This window comes from Crocuta crocuta, unplaced genomic scaffold (assembly GCF_008692635.1).
Source record: "Crocuta crocuta isolate KB4526 unplaced genomic scaffold, BGI_CrCroc_1.0 scaffold179, whole genome shotgun sequence".
Taxonomy (NCBI): Eukaryota; Metazoa; Chordata; class Mammalia; order Carnivora; family Hyaenidae; genus Crocuta; species Crocuta crocuta.
The window spans coordinates 369,482-385,304 of NW_027551568.1; the positions used below are offsets into that span (position 1 = coordinate 369,482).

At 63.3% G+C, this 15,823-nt stretch overlaps 2 protein-coding genes across 2 annotated transcripts in view; one reads left to right on the forward strand and one right to left on the reverse strand.

The window, feature by feature from the left end:
• The window catches only part of DGKQ (diacylglycerol kinase theta), an 11,853-nt gene extending 3,141 nt beyond the window's left edge, over window positions 1-8,712 (reverse strand). Inside the window, exons 1-15 of the mRNA XM_077750582.1 lie at window positions 8,627-8,712; window positions 8,217-8,509; window positions 5,839-5,918; window positions 5,029-5,128; window positions 4,656-4,697; window positions 4,500-4,600; window positions 4,173-4,411; window positions 3,990-4,080; window positions 3,818-3,872; window positions 3,628-3,689; window positions 3,134-3,284; window positions 2,807-2,845; window positions 2,062-2,177; window positions 434-585; window positions 40-188 (exon numbers count right to left, since the gene is read on the reverse strand). Of these exons, the coding sequence (XP_077606708.1) occupies window positions 40-188; window positions 434-585; window positions 2,062-2,177; window positions 2,807-2,845; window positions 3,134-3,284; window positions 3,628-3,689; window positions 3,818-3,872; window positions 3,990-4,080; window positions 4,173-4,411; window positions 4,500-4,600; window positions 4,656-4,697; window positions 5,029-5,128; window positions 5,839-5,918; window positions 8,217-8,509; window positions 8,627-8,712 (1,756 nt within the window). The remainder of the gene's footprint in view (window positions 1-39; window positions 189-433; window positions 586-2,061; window positions 2,178-2,806; window positions 2,846-3,133; window positions 3,285-3,627; window positions 3,690-3,817; window positions 3,873-3,989; window positions 4,081-4,172; window positions 4,412-4,499; window positions 4,601-4,655; window positions 4,698-5,028; window positions 5,129-5,838; window positions 5,919-8,216; window positions 8,510-8,626) is intronic.
• A 6,547-nt stretch (window positions 8,713-15,259) lies between these two features.
• Window positions 15,260-15,823, forward strand: part of IDUA (alpha-L-iduronidase) — a 12,776-nt gene continuing 12,212 nt past the window's right edge. Inside the window, 2 exon segments of the mRNA XM_077750470.1 lie at window positions 15,260-15,420; window positions 15,608-15,748. The gene's annotated coding sequence lies outside the window, so the exon portion shown is untranslated.

The window sequence follows — 15,823 nt, forward strand, 5'->3', positions numbered from 1 at the left end:
GGCCTTGACTGAAACATGGGATGTTCTGGCTGACCCCACCTGTGCCCAGAGGCAGGATGGCCACAGAAGGCTCTGGGCAGGCCAGACGGTGCCGCATCTCCTCCAGGGCAGCGAGCACCCAACCCACAGTGCCATCCCCACCGCATACCAGCACCCGGAAGCAGGGCACCTGGGAGAACATGTGGAACCTGGCAACAGGGAAACAGGAAGTGCTCTACCACCAGCCATTCCCATGCAGGTGCACAGCTGGTGGGGGCAGGGAGCAGTGGCCCTGGGGCAGAAGGGGGGTGCAGCTCATCCCCCACACATAATGGCCTTGGGGGTTCTGATATGGAAACCCAAACTGTTCCCTCTGGCCTCTCACGAGCATGTGCAGGCATCCTTCCTGGGGCTTGCCGAACTAAGCAGCCCAGCGGGGGACCACTATACTCACCCAGGAAGAGGCCCCCCATTGGTCAGCTCAAAGACCTGGTGAGGGTTCAGCAGCTTCCGGAAACTGCAGAGCAGGTCCCGGCCCTTGAGGCCTCCACTCTTGGGGTTCACAAACACGAGAAGGGGGCAGCAGTCTGGGGGCAGGTTCAAGTGCTGACAGATGGGGCGCTGGGTTAGGGCAGGTTCTCAAGGCCGCCCCATGAAGGCAGTGCCTGGTGTCCCCCACGGCACTGTCCAGGCAGTGACAGTCCTCCAGGCTGGAGCCAGCCCCCTCCCAAGGAGGGCACACTGGGGGCCCGGGGGCCCACATGGCCACCCCCCCCTTGCCACTGACTGCTCAGGGCACCCCCCTCGGCAAAGGTGGCACCCAGAGTTGCTGGCCAGCGAGCGGAGCAGAAATGAGGCCCGCCAGCCTGCAGCTCTGAGCACAAGGGCACGCCACACCAACTGTGGCACTCGTCCCCAGATCATGCCCGCTGCTTGACCCACACAGCCCAGAAGCCCAGGCTGGACCCCCACGTGGGTCTCCACTTGCCCCTCCTGGAGCCATCAGGCGCACACCCCGGGGGGAATTCGGCTCCCAGGGCCCCCACTGCCCCACACGGCAAAGACCAGCAGCCAGGTCACAGAGAGGCCCCGGGCCTCCTGGGGGCGAATGTCCACCTCCCAACAAACCGAGCTCAAAATCGTGTTCTGGAGGCCATGGCAGGGGGCGGAGGTCCCCACGGTGGGGAGGGTGGGGAGGGCACTGGAGTCCCTACACTGGGTCTGGGGTCCTCACGGTGGGAGGTGCTGGGTAACAGGCACAGGACTGGCCATGGCTGAAGGCCAAGGACCCGCTTGGGAGTGACAGGTGACCCACAGGGGAAAGCTGCCTGGAGTCCTGTCACCTGCTCACCCCAAAGCAGGCAGCTGCCGGGAAACCAAGTGCGCGTCGGCACCTCCCACCCGGCTGCGACAGCTCTCGGAGGCCCTGACCTGCACACGCTTCATCCTCATCAGGACGGGGATGGCGCCCCGTCCTGACCGAGCTCAGGGTCGGAGGGGGCAGCCAGGACGAGTCACCCACCCACTTAGAGACACTGAGGTCACTCTGCGCTAATTCTGCTTCACGTGGTCAGGGGTCAGGAGTTAGGGTACAGGGACAGGGCAGCCACAAACCCCTCTGGTGGGACCCTGGGGGCCAACAGGGCTGAGGACCAGAGGGCACTGCAGACGTGCGGAGCCTCGGGTGGGGCCCGGCCTGCCCTGCCCTGCGCTCACCCCCAGCTCAGTCTTCTGGACACAGCCTCCCAAGTCAGGGAGCCCCCCCTACTGGCAGGAGGTAGCCCAGTGTGATAGCGGGGGTCCCCAGGCTTCCTCCCAAGCAGGCGGTGTGGGGCCAGGACCCAGCGACCCCAGAGAAGGCAAGGGCCTGGCAGCACATCTGCACACACAGCCCTCAGGAGGCAGCCACTATGGGGCCGGAGCCGAGTCCTGTGGTCCTCTGCCCATCAGCCACCATGCAGGCCTCTCACCCGGGGACCTCAGGCTCCTCCCTTGGTGTGAATTTGGCCACCACTCTGCGTGTCAGACAAACCGGTGGTGGGAGCCACGCCTCCCCAGGTGTGCCCCACAGCACCCACTCACCAGCACGTCTGGAAGCACCAGGGCAGTGAGCGGCCGGCCCTGCACAGCTGTGTCCCTGACCAGCATGTACAGCCGCTCAGCCTCCGCAAAGCAGGCCACGTCCAGCACCACTGCACCTGCAGCAGGTACAGCGTAGGCTCAGGCCAGAGCCTCACCTCGTCCCACAGCCAGAAGGGACCCGGGCTCCGGCCATCCGACGGCACCCACATGATGCAGGGCCACCCTCCCTGTGGGACCTTTAGAGACGGCCAGGCTCAGGGACAGGATGTGGTAGGTGGGTGAAGCGGAGACCAGCAGGAGGCAGGGTGGAGTGGCTAGGGACACTCATCCCCGGGCCACCGAGCCCACTGGGACCCATGTTTTGGGGTGGGGGGCCCCACAAGAACAGAGAACAGTGATGCGACTGAGAACATAGAAGGGATGTGGGGCTCATGGTAATGACTCCTCCCCCTTCTGGGTAGACCTGAAGTTTCCGTAAAAAAAGATGCAAACCCAAGGGCAGAAAAGGTTTTGGAGAATACGTCGTCTGTGCCTCAGTCACGTTTTAGCTTGTGTCACAGTCAGGAGGCAGGGGTGGCGGGGGGGAGGGGGAGGGACAAACAAATGTTTCTCTCGCCTGTGGTTCCCCAAGAAAAAGGTCAGGTGCTAAGCAAAGTGAAACTCGAAAGCAAGGACAGGCCTTTCCATCTAACTGCAGGGAATGCCCTTTGGCCAAGTCTGATCACGGCCCACGGAGGAGTCTCACCTTGGGAGGAGTAGACGTGGCTCATGGACACCAGGCCGGCTGCAAAGACAGGCTGCCGTCAGGGGAGGCCCTGCCCCCCAGGGTGCGACCCGCNAGGAAAGGCAGAGACTGGACTTCAGGAGTCAGAAACCCCTTGACGGAGGTGAGCAGTCTGGGCCCTAGAGGTGAGAACGGAGACCCATCGAGTGGGAATCAGCTTGGCGAAGGCTCAGGCAGCGAGGAGCGGGGGAGGAGGGGACAGGAGAACCCGGCCTTGGCACACTGGCCCGCTCCCTGAACCCCAGCTGCCAGTGGCCAGCAGCCCCAGGTCAGCCCGGGCAGCCACACCTTTGGTGGCCACGGCCTCGTCCAGCAGGCTGCCATACTCCTGGGCGGACAGGCCAGGAGGCAGGCCACCGACAAACAGGCAGACGTGCGGGGCCACGGCTCTGCTCTCAGCCACGTAGAACCGCGTCTGGCTCATCTGCCGCACGGACGTCTGCAGGGAGGGGGCGCGGTGCTGAGCCGAGCACTAGGGACAGCACCCCGCGGCCGGGCCCCTCCACCCTCCGCCCCCGGGGTGAACAGAAAAGGAGAGGAGGAACACGCAGGCTTCCTCCCTTGGGACAAGCCACTCATCTCGGGGCGGGGGGGTGTCTGTGCCTCTAGACCCCACCTTCCGGAACAGGTGACATTAGGTCGCAGACAGACCTGCCAGGCCCCGGGGGTGGCACCGCCAGCCAGGATGAACATGGCATCCTGGGGGCAGACCCTCACTGTGAGGCAGAGGCCGCGGCCGAAGCCCGGCAGCTCCTCGGGGACCAGCATTCACACCCAATGACCTGCCGGATGTCACGAAGCCGGTCGAGCAGGGGTTCGTCGTCCGGCAGCACCGTCCGCTGGACTGCAAGGGTGAGAGGAGGGCCTGTCAGCACCGGGTGCCGGGCGCGCCTCTGCCAACAGCTGCGCTGAGACCTGGGGGCGCCCCAGCGGCAGGTCGCTGGAGGCGTGGCCTGCAGGCCACCCACTCACCTTGCCTGCTACCCATGAGCACCTCCACCAGCTGGAAGCTCTCCGGACCCTCGGCCTGCGGGGGAAGGGGAGGGCGGAGTTTGGGGCGTCAGGCCTGGACTGCCCACTCCCCCAGGACCTTCACACAGGGCAGCCGGGCCCAGGAGGCTGGCCAGGCCCACGGCCTACGTACCTGGCACCCGAGCAGCGGAAGGACCTCCAGCACCACGGCCCGGGCAGTGCTCCGTGCGGTCACGCGGACGGACACGTAGGCCACACCCACCCTGCAGGGAACACGCTCAGGAGCCTGGGTCCCCCGGCCCCCGCCCCTCCCGACTCCCGCTGGCGGACCCTGGGCCTCGGGCCTGGGTCTCACTTGAGCCAGGCAGGGTAGACCTTCAGGACCTCCTGGGCGTGGGGCAGGGCGCGGATGATCCAGGCCTCGGGCGCGGCCTCTCGGGCGCCAGGGCCTCTGCCGCCCTCCTCCTCTGCAATCCCACCGCTCCAGGGCCTTCCCCGCGCCCCGGAGTCACCGGTCGGCACGGGCTGGGGCAGCGCCTGCAGCTCAAAGTCTCGAGGGTCCTCGGGGACGTAGTAAGCCCGCAGCGCCGCCTCCTGCGGGGTGGGGGCCGGATGTGGGCAGGAGCCAGGGCCGTGGACGCCACGAAGCGCTCCCACGAGCGGGCCCCGTGGTGGCTCTTACCAGCACCTCCTCGCCCCTGGCCAGGCGGGGGACAGTGATGACGCGAAAGTGGTTTCGCTGCAGGGCATCGTTGCCGTCAAAGATCTTCAGGGTCTGCTTGCCTGGGCGCGAGAGACGTGCATCTGATTCCGGGGGGCGGGGGGCAGGGGCAGGNGCAGGCGAAGGGCACACAGTCGGGGTGAACGTGCAGCTCACACACTGGGGGGTGGGCAGGGTTAAGGGCCTCTCGCCGCCTTCTGGCCGGCATCTCTGCCAAGGCTGGGTCCAGGCCTCATGCTCTGGACACACTTCCTCTTCCTTCTCCAAGTGCGGGGCAGGCTCAGTGCCCCCACCCCCCGCCGTTTCCTCACGGCTCCCTACCTGGCCCCTTGCACCTGCCTCCCTCTGCAGACAGCTCCAGACCCACAGACGTGCCCCCGCAGCAGTGCCCAGGGCGCCACCCCACCTCCCCCAGCCACCGGGCCCCAGGGAGACCGGGACCCCGGTGAGGGGCCGGGACCTGAGGGCAGCCAGGCAGGCTGGGCGGTACCTTCGCAGCGCAGCGCGGGCGCCTCCAGGCCCTTGCGGCACACGGCGCAGAACCTGCGCTTGTAGAGCCCTCGGGGGCCAAAGCAGTGGGCCACTGGGACCTAGAGGGAGCAGAGCTCCGCCTCAGCCCGGGGCCTGCCCACCAGTGCCCTCCCCCGAACCCTGGTGCCCATCCAGGCCCCCAGGCCTAGTCCTCTACATCCCAGAGAGCCCCCAGGGCCACCCACAGCAGCTGCCTGACCCCTACAGTCGCCCCGCTCCTCCCCAGCCCCTCTGTGCCCCCCAGGGGTCCTGCTGGGACTGCCCAGCATGCCCACGTCTCCAGGTGCCGCACTGTCCACGGGCAGGCTGCTCCCGGCTGCCCTGAGGTCAGGCGGCCCCCTCTGCAGAGAACGTCCGTGCTGGACCTGCCCGGGCCCCCAGGCCTGGTTCGGCCGTACTGTGCAGGAAGCCCGGGCACTGGCTGCTTCCGCCAGGCCTGTTCCCCCCACCCCCATGATATATTTGGGGCCACTTGGATGCAGGGCACACAGACAGAGGCCCACCAACAGGCAAAGGGGCAGTGCCAGGCGCCAGGGACCTCAGAGCGGGAGGGGTCACAACCAGCAGGAAGCGAGGCCGGGCTGGTGCCCGGGAGGGACTCCCAAGCAGGGATGCGGTCAGCATCCTCGGGACCCAAACCAGTACAAAGGTGCGCTCCCACCCACCCCATCCGGCTAGCCAGCTGACTCCTGGCCCAGGACCTGCCGCCACGGCCTCCCCCCCGCCCCCCACACCCCCCGCAGGGCGCTAGCCTGCACCCCGTACGCACTCGGACCAGGCTGGGCGCCACACTCGAACAGGGGGTCTTCACGTGCTTCAGGCACTTCTCGTGGGACATAAAGTTGCAGACTGTGGGGTGAGAGCCACATGAGTCGGGCCCCATCCCGCCAGGAATCAAAAGACCCCAGGGCTTGGCATGCAGAAGGGAAGCCTTGGCCAGCAGAACCACCAAGGGCCGTGGCAGTGCACCCACCGCGACAGGCCCGCTCTGCCGAGCTGAGGGGTCAGGATGGGGTGAGTCACCGCAGCCCACCCCCTAGCTCTAACCCAGCCCTGAATAAAGGGGAAAGGGATTCCCACCATCTCCACACTCGTAGGGGCAGAGAGAGGGCATGGCAATCCCCGGAAGCACCGTGGACACCCTGAGCCTCTTTCCCACCCCACCTCTCACGCCCAGAGAGCCCACAGCAGGGCTGACGGCGTGTCCTCGAGTCCTGAGAGCGGCCCCTGCCCCTTGCACCAGGCCAGCTCTCTTTCCACTCTGCTGGTCCTGAGGGGCAGGCAGGCAAGCGGGCATCTGCACAACCCCCAGACCAGCTTCACCAAGGACATCCTTCCCTCACCCCCCAACTCTAAATACCCGCAATCACCCCTCCCGCACATCACGTGCCTGCTGAGACCAGAGCCAGTTTGTGATGGGCCAGGAGCCCGCGGCAGGCAGAGGGCCAGCCGAGCGGTGGCTGCACCCGTCCCTGCCCGAGGCTCCAAAGGCAGCGAGTGCTCAGACATGTGCTGTGCTCCAGGGGGCCAGCCATCCTGGGGAGGCAGGGGCGGCCACTGAGACGGAGGCCAGAGAGCGCAGCCAGACTAAGGCCGNCCGGGCTGGCCCCTCTGGCGTAGGATGGGATGGACAAGGTTGCTGGGGGCTGGGAAGCGGGAGGCGGCAGAGGGACTCACTTCCCAACACGGCCTAGTGCGAAGTGTGACCACAGGGGCCCTGAGACACCACCACCTCACCCGCTGTAACCCCACCTGCCTGATCCCCAGAAGGAGGCCGGCGAGGGCAGCCCGGAGTCCAGGCTTCAGAAACACCACAGCGGGCCGGGGTCAGAGGGAAGAGGTGGGGAGGCGGAGGCAGGGCACCCAAACCAGTGCTGTCCAGCTCCCTCCTCTGGCCGGTGGAGGTAGTGCCTGATCACCCCACATCCCACATCCTGGGTGCTCCCTGCCCGGGGAGGAGGCTCTTGCTCCCACATCCTTGCCTGGTCCCTCTGCTTACCAAAACTGCCGTCCCGTTCTCCACAGAGGCAGGGGGAGGGCGTCCACACAGCTGCCCAGTGAAGGCCGCCACATCAGCCCCAAAGCCCCGCCTCTCTCCACGAGCTGCTTCACCCCTTAGACCCAGAGCCCTGCTTGTAGGGGGTCACATCCATGAGAGGAGGTGCAGTCTAGCCTCTGACCTGGAGCTGACTCAGCCTGCACATGCATGTCTCCCACCTCAGCTGAGTCTCGGCCTGGGAGAAGGTGGGGCGCTGCAGTGTTTCTGATACGAGAGAAATCAGGGGTGACTCCCCCCAGGCCAGCTGGCCAGGCCGCCTGGTGCAGCACTGGGGGGTCAGGTCAACCACGCCATTTTCTTTGGCAGAAAGAAGGCATCCCACGTGAGAGATCCAGTCGCCTCTACCTGGTCAAGCCTTTTCTGTAAACCTTAAGTGGCCCCTCTGTCCCCGCGGCCAGAAGCCTGTCTTCCTGAGTGGAGCAAAGGCTCTCCACCTGCCGCCTTCCACAGCCCTGGGCAGCTGTGGCCCCGGGCCCACCTACCTGCCCTTGCCAGAGGGAGCAGGACCCCGAGAGAGCAGACCCTGGAAGCCTGCACCCTCTCTGCCCGAGCGCCAGAGGAGGGAGGGCCTCCAAGCCCAGCCAGCCAGCCAGCCAGCTTGGCAGCTAGGGGGGAGCCCTGCTGGGGCATGCCGCACTCGGCCCCTGCGGGCAGCAGTTTGCATGCAGGGCAAGACAGACACAGGAGCCAGTGGCCCAGATCAGCGCTGCCTGTCCACACTGCTGCCTTTGCTGCCCCAGCTGAGGTCAGTGAGCGTCCCAGCGCAGTCCCACCAGCTCAGGGTGAACTGGTCTCATCCCCCAGTCACGGCACCTGCCCCACGCAGCCCACATGCTCTTCTCCCATTGAATCCCAGCCCAAGTGAGGAAGCCCAGGGAGCAGCGTTTTCCTGAGACCCCCAGTCCTGGGGAAGGGGCCACGACCACCTGACGCTCTCGAGCCCCTGGAAGAGGTTCTGGGGCCAGCACGATCCTGCCCTGTAGGGCAAGGGGCTCTGTCCTGAAGAGGCCTTCGCTCGGAATGGTCAGAGGTGAGGAGCCCATTCTGGGCCGGGGCCTGGGGTCTGTGATGGGGTCGCGGGCGCTCACCGTCGCACAGGAAGCCGGCCAACCCCCAGATGAAGTCGGAGCAGAGGTGGCAGAAGGTGGGCTTAGTTAGCGTCACCTTCCGGAAGCTGTGGCCAGTCGCGGCGGGGCCTGGGGGCCTGGCGCCTGNCTGGGCTCGGCCTGCGCCCGGAGTCGGGAACGCGTTCCGCGCACGCAGCCGCCCGACAACCTGCAGCGCCCGGACCCGCGCCTGCGCAGGCGTACACCCCCCACGCGGCACCGGGGTCCCGCCAGCGGTTCGCCGCAGCGCGGGGCGGCCGGGCGAGCACGCGGCCCTGCTCAGGGACCCAAGGGTGGGGTCGGGAGCCAAGGCCTGCCTCCCCTGCGTGTCTCCGCCAGCTGTGCGTGGACGACCCCGTCCCCTGTCTTCGCACGCGTGGGCCCTGCCTCACCCCGAGTACCCACAGGCCCCGGCCGGGTCCTCAGCGCAGATGGGGACCTCATGAGGGTCCAGGCCAGCAACAGCCACGGCCTGCATCCCCCCTCCCCACGCTGATGTCGCCGCCCTGCCTGTTCCCAGATGGCACCCCTTTGCACCAGCTCTCCAGGTGGAAGCCTGAGGGGCCAGCCTCCCTCCCGCCGGGCCCTGGCCGCTGGCTCCCGTCTGGTGCTTTCGAGACCCCCTCAGCTCCTTCCCGGTAGGAAGGACCCGCCACCACCACACTCCCAGGGAAAGCAGTGAGTTCCACGCACACGGCTGGCTCCCTGAAGGGGCCTCCGGAGCTCGCACAGCTCTGTCTTGTCAAGGCGGCTCTGGGGACATGTAGGGGACGTGTCCACAAAGGTCACCCTGACCCCATCTCCTGCCGGCACTCTGCGGGCCCTGCTTCTGTGGGCCTGACCGCAGACTGCAATGCCCACGGCCGAGCTGGGCACTGTGGGCCAAGGGGCTTTTGGGGGGACCCATCTGGTCCAGCCATGCCTTCCTGGGGTATCCTCCAGCGAGGCACCCACCGGGGCAGGATGAGCACAGGCTGCAGGGAGGGTTTCGGGGCTGCGGGGAAGAGTAGAGCCCCAGGGTCCCAAAGGAGCAGAAACACAGGGTGGGGGGCACAGCAGGGTGGGGGCCACAGCAGGGTGGGGGCCACAGCCCGGGCAGAATAATGTCCCAGGACAGGGCATAGTGACCACACACGCTCCCAAGAAAATGGCTGGATGTGTGTGGGGCCTGTCGAGGGAGGACAGAGAGGGTAATATGCCCTAGTTGACTGAAGGGGGGTCCAGGCGTGGGCCGGAGAGGGGGGGCAGTGCCAGAGCCGGGGTCCTGAGAAGGTGGAGGGTGCCGGCCCTCAGTCCCGGGAGGGGCCTTCATTCGTCCAGCAGCTGCACCCACTGCACACCCCAGGTGCTGCCCGGCTGGTCTGCCCTCCTGGAGCTGGTTCTGGGGCTGACAGATGACAACCTGAAAAATAGCCTGAAAACGCCAGTCAGCCGGCCACTGGAGTGGTACTCCACTATGATACATTTTTCATCTACAGTTTGCATTGTCTTTTCTTCTTTTTATTGTTTATTATTTTCGAGAGAGAGAGAGAGAGGGAGAGAGAGGGAGAGAGAGGGAGAGAGAGGGAGAGAGAGGGAGAGAGAGGGAGAGAGAGGGAGAGAGAGGGAGAGAGAGGGAGAGAGAGGGAGAGAGAGGGAGAGAGAGGGAGAGAGAGGGAGAGAGAGGGAGAGGGAGGGAGAGGGAGAGAGAGGGAGAGAGAGGGAGAGCACAAGCAGGGGAGGAGCAGAGAGACGGGGGGACAGAGGATCTGAAGTAGGTTCTGAGCTGTCAGCACAGAGCCCAACGTGGGGCTTGAACTCACAAACCGTGAGATCATGACCTGAACCGAAGTCAGACGCTCAACTGACTGAGCCCCCAGCCGTTCCTATCGTCTCTTCTTGTAACAACCTTGTGATATTACTTTCCAAGGACAAAGGAAAAGGGGAGCAGTGTCTCTAACACAGCAGATTAAAAACAAAATTGTGACTGTTGTTTTACAAAAGTCCTCACTTGGCAACTCATTACTCACAGCTCATACCCACTGTTAAGACTACAGTCAAATTTGGGGAGAACTTTGACAAGTTTGTTTCATTTACAAGCTGGAAAGTCTTGGGATGATGCATTTTCTTGTGTGGTGACTAATCGCAAATGCCCTTACGGATCCGATGAACCTCCTTACAGCATGTCCCCGTCTCACTGGCTGTTAGGGCTCTACGTTATCTTGATGGCAGCATTTCCTGTTAAATCAGCAGAATGTTTAATCTCGCTCCAAAAGTCCGTGTGAGTCACCCCTTTTGGCTAATTTCCAGGGTGTTTCTGGAAGCTGTTTTCTGTGCCAGGGTGTGTGGCATTTACCTTTGCTGTGCAAGGAAGGGACGAGGAAGGACGTACATATACTCAGCTAAGCCCTAAGTGATGTTTCCACAGCTCAGCTTCCCCTTGACCAGATCCTAAGAAGCCTCCCCCTCCCCAGAACCACGNTGCTGCAAACTGTATGAAACCAGATGACCGTATGACCAAGGCCGTGTCTGAGTCCATGCCACTGTGTGGGCCTGTGGTGCCCTGCCCATCTTTGGCCGGTGCCACGCGGTCTCCGCCAGTGGCTCTACGGTCCTGATCTGATGACAGAATCCCTCTGCATGTGCTCAAGGGGTGGGCAGGACCATGCTCCCTTCAGAGGCCGCCGGCCGGCCTGCTCCACCTTCTGAGCTGTGCTCCTCGCCTTCCTGTGCTCATGACCCGTTCCTCCGTCATCAAAGTAGAGCATCTTTGCTCTGAAGTTTGTACCCAGGATTTGTTTTAATCAGATACGTAAGGGACAGAAATGGGAACGACTGTCTGAAAGGATAATTACTCACATTTCCCAAGAGAGGGGGTTCCCAGCAAGCGGGGCTGGGGGGGGGGCACCAGTAGGGGTCGGGAAGGAGGAGCAGAAGCAAAGGGAACGTGGCCCAGGACCCTCACTGGGCTCTTCGAGGGAAGGGACGGGCAGGCAGCAGGCCCAGAGAGTACGTTAGGGTTGGGTAGCTGGACGATTTCCACAGGCCTAGGCTAGAGTGGGGTGACTGGTGGGGGGGTGTTGGCTTGGTGTGTGAGGCAGATGAAGGGTGGGTTGGGGGTGCGGGTTCTGCTTGGTTCGTCTGCAACAAAGGCCCTCTCCGGGCCCAGGGCCCTAAATGCCAGAGCATCGAGAGTGGAGAAAATAAGCAAAAACAGTCAAGGGGAAAAAGTTTTTACCTGCCTAGAGATACAAGCCAGATTTTGTTTAAGAGGGAAAGGGGCGCCTGGAGGGCTGTCGACTGAGCGCTCGACTTCGGCTCAGGTCATGATGTCCTGGTTCCTGGGTTCAAGCCCCACGTCAGGCTCTGTGCTGACAGCTCGGAGCCTGGAGCTACTTCGGATTCTGTGTCTCCCTCTCTCTCTGCCCCTCCCTTGTTCATGCTCTCTCTCTCTCTCTCTTTCTCAAAAACAAATAAACATTAAAAACATTTTTTAAATTAAACAATACTTTTTTTTTTTTTATTTCTAGGAGAGAGAGAGAGACAGCGTGAGCAGGGGAGGGTCAGAGAGAGAGGGAGATACAGACTCTGAAATAGGCTCCAGGCTCTGAGCTGGCAGTCAGCACAGAGCCCGACGCGGGGCTCGAACCCACGAACCACGAGATCATGACCTAAGTGAAAGTCAGGCGCTTAACCGACTAAGCCACCCAGGCGCCCCTAAACAATACTTTTTAAAAAGAGGAAAAACTAAGATTCTGCCGAAGAGAAGAAACGGGAAAGGTGGCTGCTACGGTTGGGGCCCGTCCCAGGGAGAGGCCACCGCAGGCCCTTCCCGCCGCTTCCCCCAGGCCTCCAGACGCAGGAATGAAAAGCCTCAAATGCGGAGGGGAAAAAAAGAGGGGAGAAAAGAAAGAAAAAGACGACATCGGGGAGAAAACACAGGCCCAAGTGTGCCTGTTCTGTCACCTGGAAAACCTGAGGGACTGATGGCGGATTTGCACACCCAGTGAGTGCCCAGGCCGGTCCGTTAGTGTGAGCGCCGCACGACCTCGGACGTCTGGCTCCGTGCCTGTTTCAGCGACCGATCGGCCGCAGCCACTGCCACCCCCGGAAGGACCCGGTGCTCATCCCTGGGCTGCCCGTGGGCGCTGCCCCGTCCCGCCACCCCGACCCCAGCCCCCGCTCTCCTCCAAGGGTCCTGGGGCAGAGTCATTAGGACGCAGGGTCAACAGCTCTCGGTCGTGTTGGGTTTGGCTGGCAACACGTTCCTCCCCAGACCCCGGCCGTCCCGGAGCCGGATGGGACGCGGAACCCCGGGAGCCGGCGGGCCATGCCAACAGCGCCACCAGCCACCACGTGTGGCGGCACCCAGCGGAGCTCGGCTGCCAGGGCGTCCCTCAGCAGGGACGGACCCAAGGGCCAGCACTCTGGCCAGACCGCACGCAGTCCAATAGGCAGTGATGCGCCGGCCAATGGCGGCCCGTCTTCCCGTGGCCGTTGCCTAAACTGTGCGCTCAAGAGTAAAGAACGCTGGGCACCTCTTGCCTCACATATGCCAAGACTACGACTTAGAATCACACGTCTCCAGCTGGGCCAAGGCCACAGTGCGAGTTCCGGCCAAGACATACTCATTCCCTTTGGAGTTACGGACGTTACAACACAGTAACAGACACACGTCACTTGCCATGTCCCTGACACGCTCCACAGAGCCACTTTCACTGAGACACGTCAGGGTCTCCTCACTCTCACTTCCCAGCCCGATAAACTGACGCTACTTTGTCACTGTCTTGCCCCAGGCCTTAAAGTCCCTTGATGAAGGGCCCTTTGCCCAACTCACACTTCTGCACCAACTTTAAAAGTTTCCCCACTGCCCTTCCCTGTGCGTTAAGAGGAGCCGCGCCCAGCGTCTGTGTACCGGAGCGCGGCGGGTGGGGCCCTGGGCTGTGTCCCCCACCCCTCGCGTCTCTGGGTGCCACTGAGCTGCGCGTCCGGCCTCCTGCTTCTTGGGATCTGTATGAACTTCGTCCCTCACGGCAATCACTTCCCCGTCTCAGATACCAGGTGACAATAAATCCTGAGCACATGCTTTAGAACAATCTTAAAATCTCTCCATCTCTCCTGGGGTCTTTACTCAGACTCCTCCCTGTCAAGTNGGATCATCCCAGATCATCTCACCACCTCCAGATCCTTAGCCTAATACACCTGCAAGTCCCTTCACCGCGTAAGGTCACTCTCAGAGGTGCTGGGGACGAGGCGTGGACACCGCAGTGGGCCAGCTGCTCACACTGCGTCTGCTGCTCACAGCTTCCGTGTTACCGTGTTATCATCGTGCACCTGAATTCTCTGGTGTATCTAAGCCCTAGAAGATGGGCCGCTATTGTTTTACAAATCACTCCCCATTAGATTTATATGCTACATACCCTTCCTTCCGTACCTCTGGGCCTGCTGGGTGGTTCTTCCACTTGAAGGACACCAGTTACCATTTCCTTAAGTGACGGCCAGCGGTGACCGATGCCCTCAGACTTCAGTTCTCCAAAAAGTCTTTATTTGACCTTCTCTCTTGAAGTACACTTCTTGCTGGTTTAGGACTCTAGCTTACCAGTTGCTACTTCCGGGACTCTGCGGTCTTCGCGTCTGTTGGAGTCCATGTGCTCTGAGGAGGCGCCAGGGTCCCCGGCTCTGGGGCTTTGCCACCACATGCTCGGTTCCGCTGTTCGTGCCTTTCCTCTTGGGCTTCGCGACACTTCTTGATTCTGTCGCTGGACATCTTTCATCACTTTTAGAAGATCCCAGCTCTTTTCTCTTCAAATACAGTTTGTGTCACCAACCGAAGAGGCTGGCACGTTGGGTTCTGTCGTGGGGGAGGGTGGTGCCGGCAGAGGGTTTTCACGGGGAGGTGGGACTTCTGGGATTTGAAGACGCAGTACCGTCTGACTTGCCCAGTGTACGCATAGCGCCCGCAGGCCACCTGCCCCCACACCAGGCCAGGCCACCCAGCTGTTAGACACGTCCACGTGGCTCCTCAGAGCCAGCTTGTCCCCGACCACACCTGCTTCCTTTTTGTTTTGTTTTTTTAAATTCTTTTAGGGGCGCCTGGGTGGCTTAGTCGGTTAAGCGTCCGACTTTCGCTTAGGTCATGATCTCGCGGTTCGTGGGTTCGAGCCCCGCGTCGGGCTCTGTGCTGACTGCCAGCTCAGAGCCTGGAGCCTGTTTCAGTCTGTGACTCCCTCTCTCTCTGACCCTCCCCTGCTCACGCTCTCTCTCTCTCTCTCTCTCTCCTAGAAATATATAAAAAACATTAAAAAATAAATAAATAAATAAATTCTTTTAATGTGTTTATTTTTGAGAGAGAGACAGGAGTATGTGGGAGGGGCAGAGAGGGAGGGAGACGTGGAATCCGAAGCAGCTCCAGGCTCCGAGCGGTCAGCGCGGAGCCAGGCGGGGAACTCAAGGACTGAGCCCCCAGGCGCCCCGACTACAGCTGCCGCTCTCCCTCTGCTGTGCCAGGCCGAAGCCCCAGGGGGCCACCTCTGACTCCGCTGCTTCCTCCCACCCCCGCATCCAGTGCGTCGTAGGGCCTAGCGTTCACCTCCCAAATGTGTCCCACATCTGACCACCTGAGCCCGTTGTCCCGCCATCACGGGTCTGAGCCTTCAAGCGGCCGCCCGACCCGCGCACCGGGCTACTTCCCGGCCTCCAGGGCAACCAGGCAAAGCACGCCCAGGACGACGGCTCACGCCCAGCCCGGGACGGCGGACGCNCCCGCGGGCTCCCCGGACCCCTTGCTCGCGGGAGGCGCGCTGCTGCGACGGCGACGCTGGAGCGCCTCCTTCCTCGCGGCGGCGCCCTGCCGTCCGACTGCGGTTTTCCCTGTGGGCCCGAGCCGCGCGGCGTCCGCGTGCGCCCGGGGCTTCGCCGTGGGTGCCGCGAGCGGTGGGGGCCTGCGGACGCGCCCTGATTTTGCCGGTGGCCGCTGGGGGCAGTCCAGGCCCCTCCCGAGGGGCAGCCCCAGCTGCCTCCCCTCCCCGTCCTCACGCCCCCACCCCGTGTCTGCCTGTCCCCCTCCTGCCCTCCCTCCCCGTGGCTCCCACGCGCTGCCTGTCACGCCTGCAGCTGAGATCACCCGGCTGGTGGGACAGAGAGCAGGCTGCTGGGATTTGGCCCTCTCTCCTCAGGGACCCTCCGACCTCCGTAAACACGAGCCTCGGTAACGTTCCTGGCGCTAGAGCCCATTTTATTACATCAGGGACGGTAAAGTTCATCGGCAGACACTCCCGGTCCAGCTGCTGGAGACTGGGGTCCTGGGCAACCTGGGGCCCGGGTTGGTAGGTGCAGCGGCGTTTGGCGGTCCCGCCCCTGGGACTGATGCCCACTCCCCCTTGTTCTGTCCCCAGTCCCCCACTGCCCCACAGCCAGGCTGACCAGTATGACCTCAGCTGGGACCAGCAGCTCAACCTGGCCTACGTGGGCGCTGTCCCTCACGGTGGCATCGAGCAGGTCCGGACCCACTGGCTGCTGGAGCTCGTCACAGCCAGGTGAGTGATGGGGGCAGCTGGGCAGAGCGCCCTTGCTGGAGGTGAAGACGGAGCCGGAGAGGAGGCAGTGTGCCG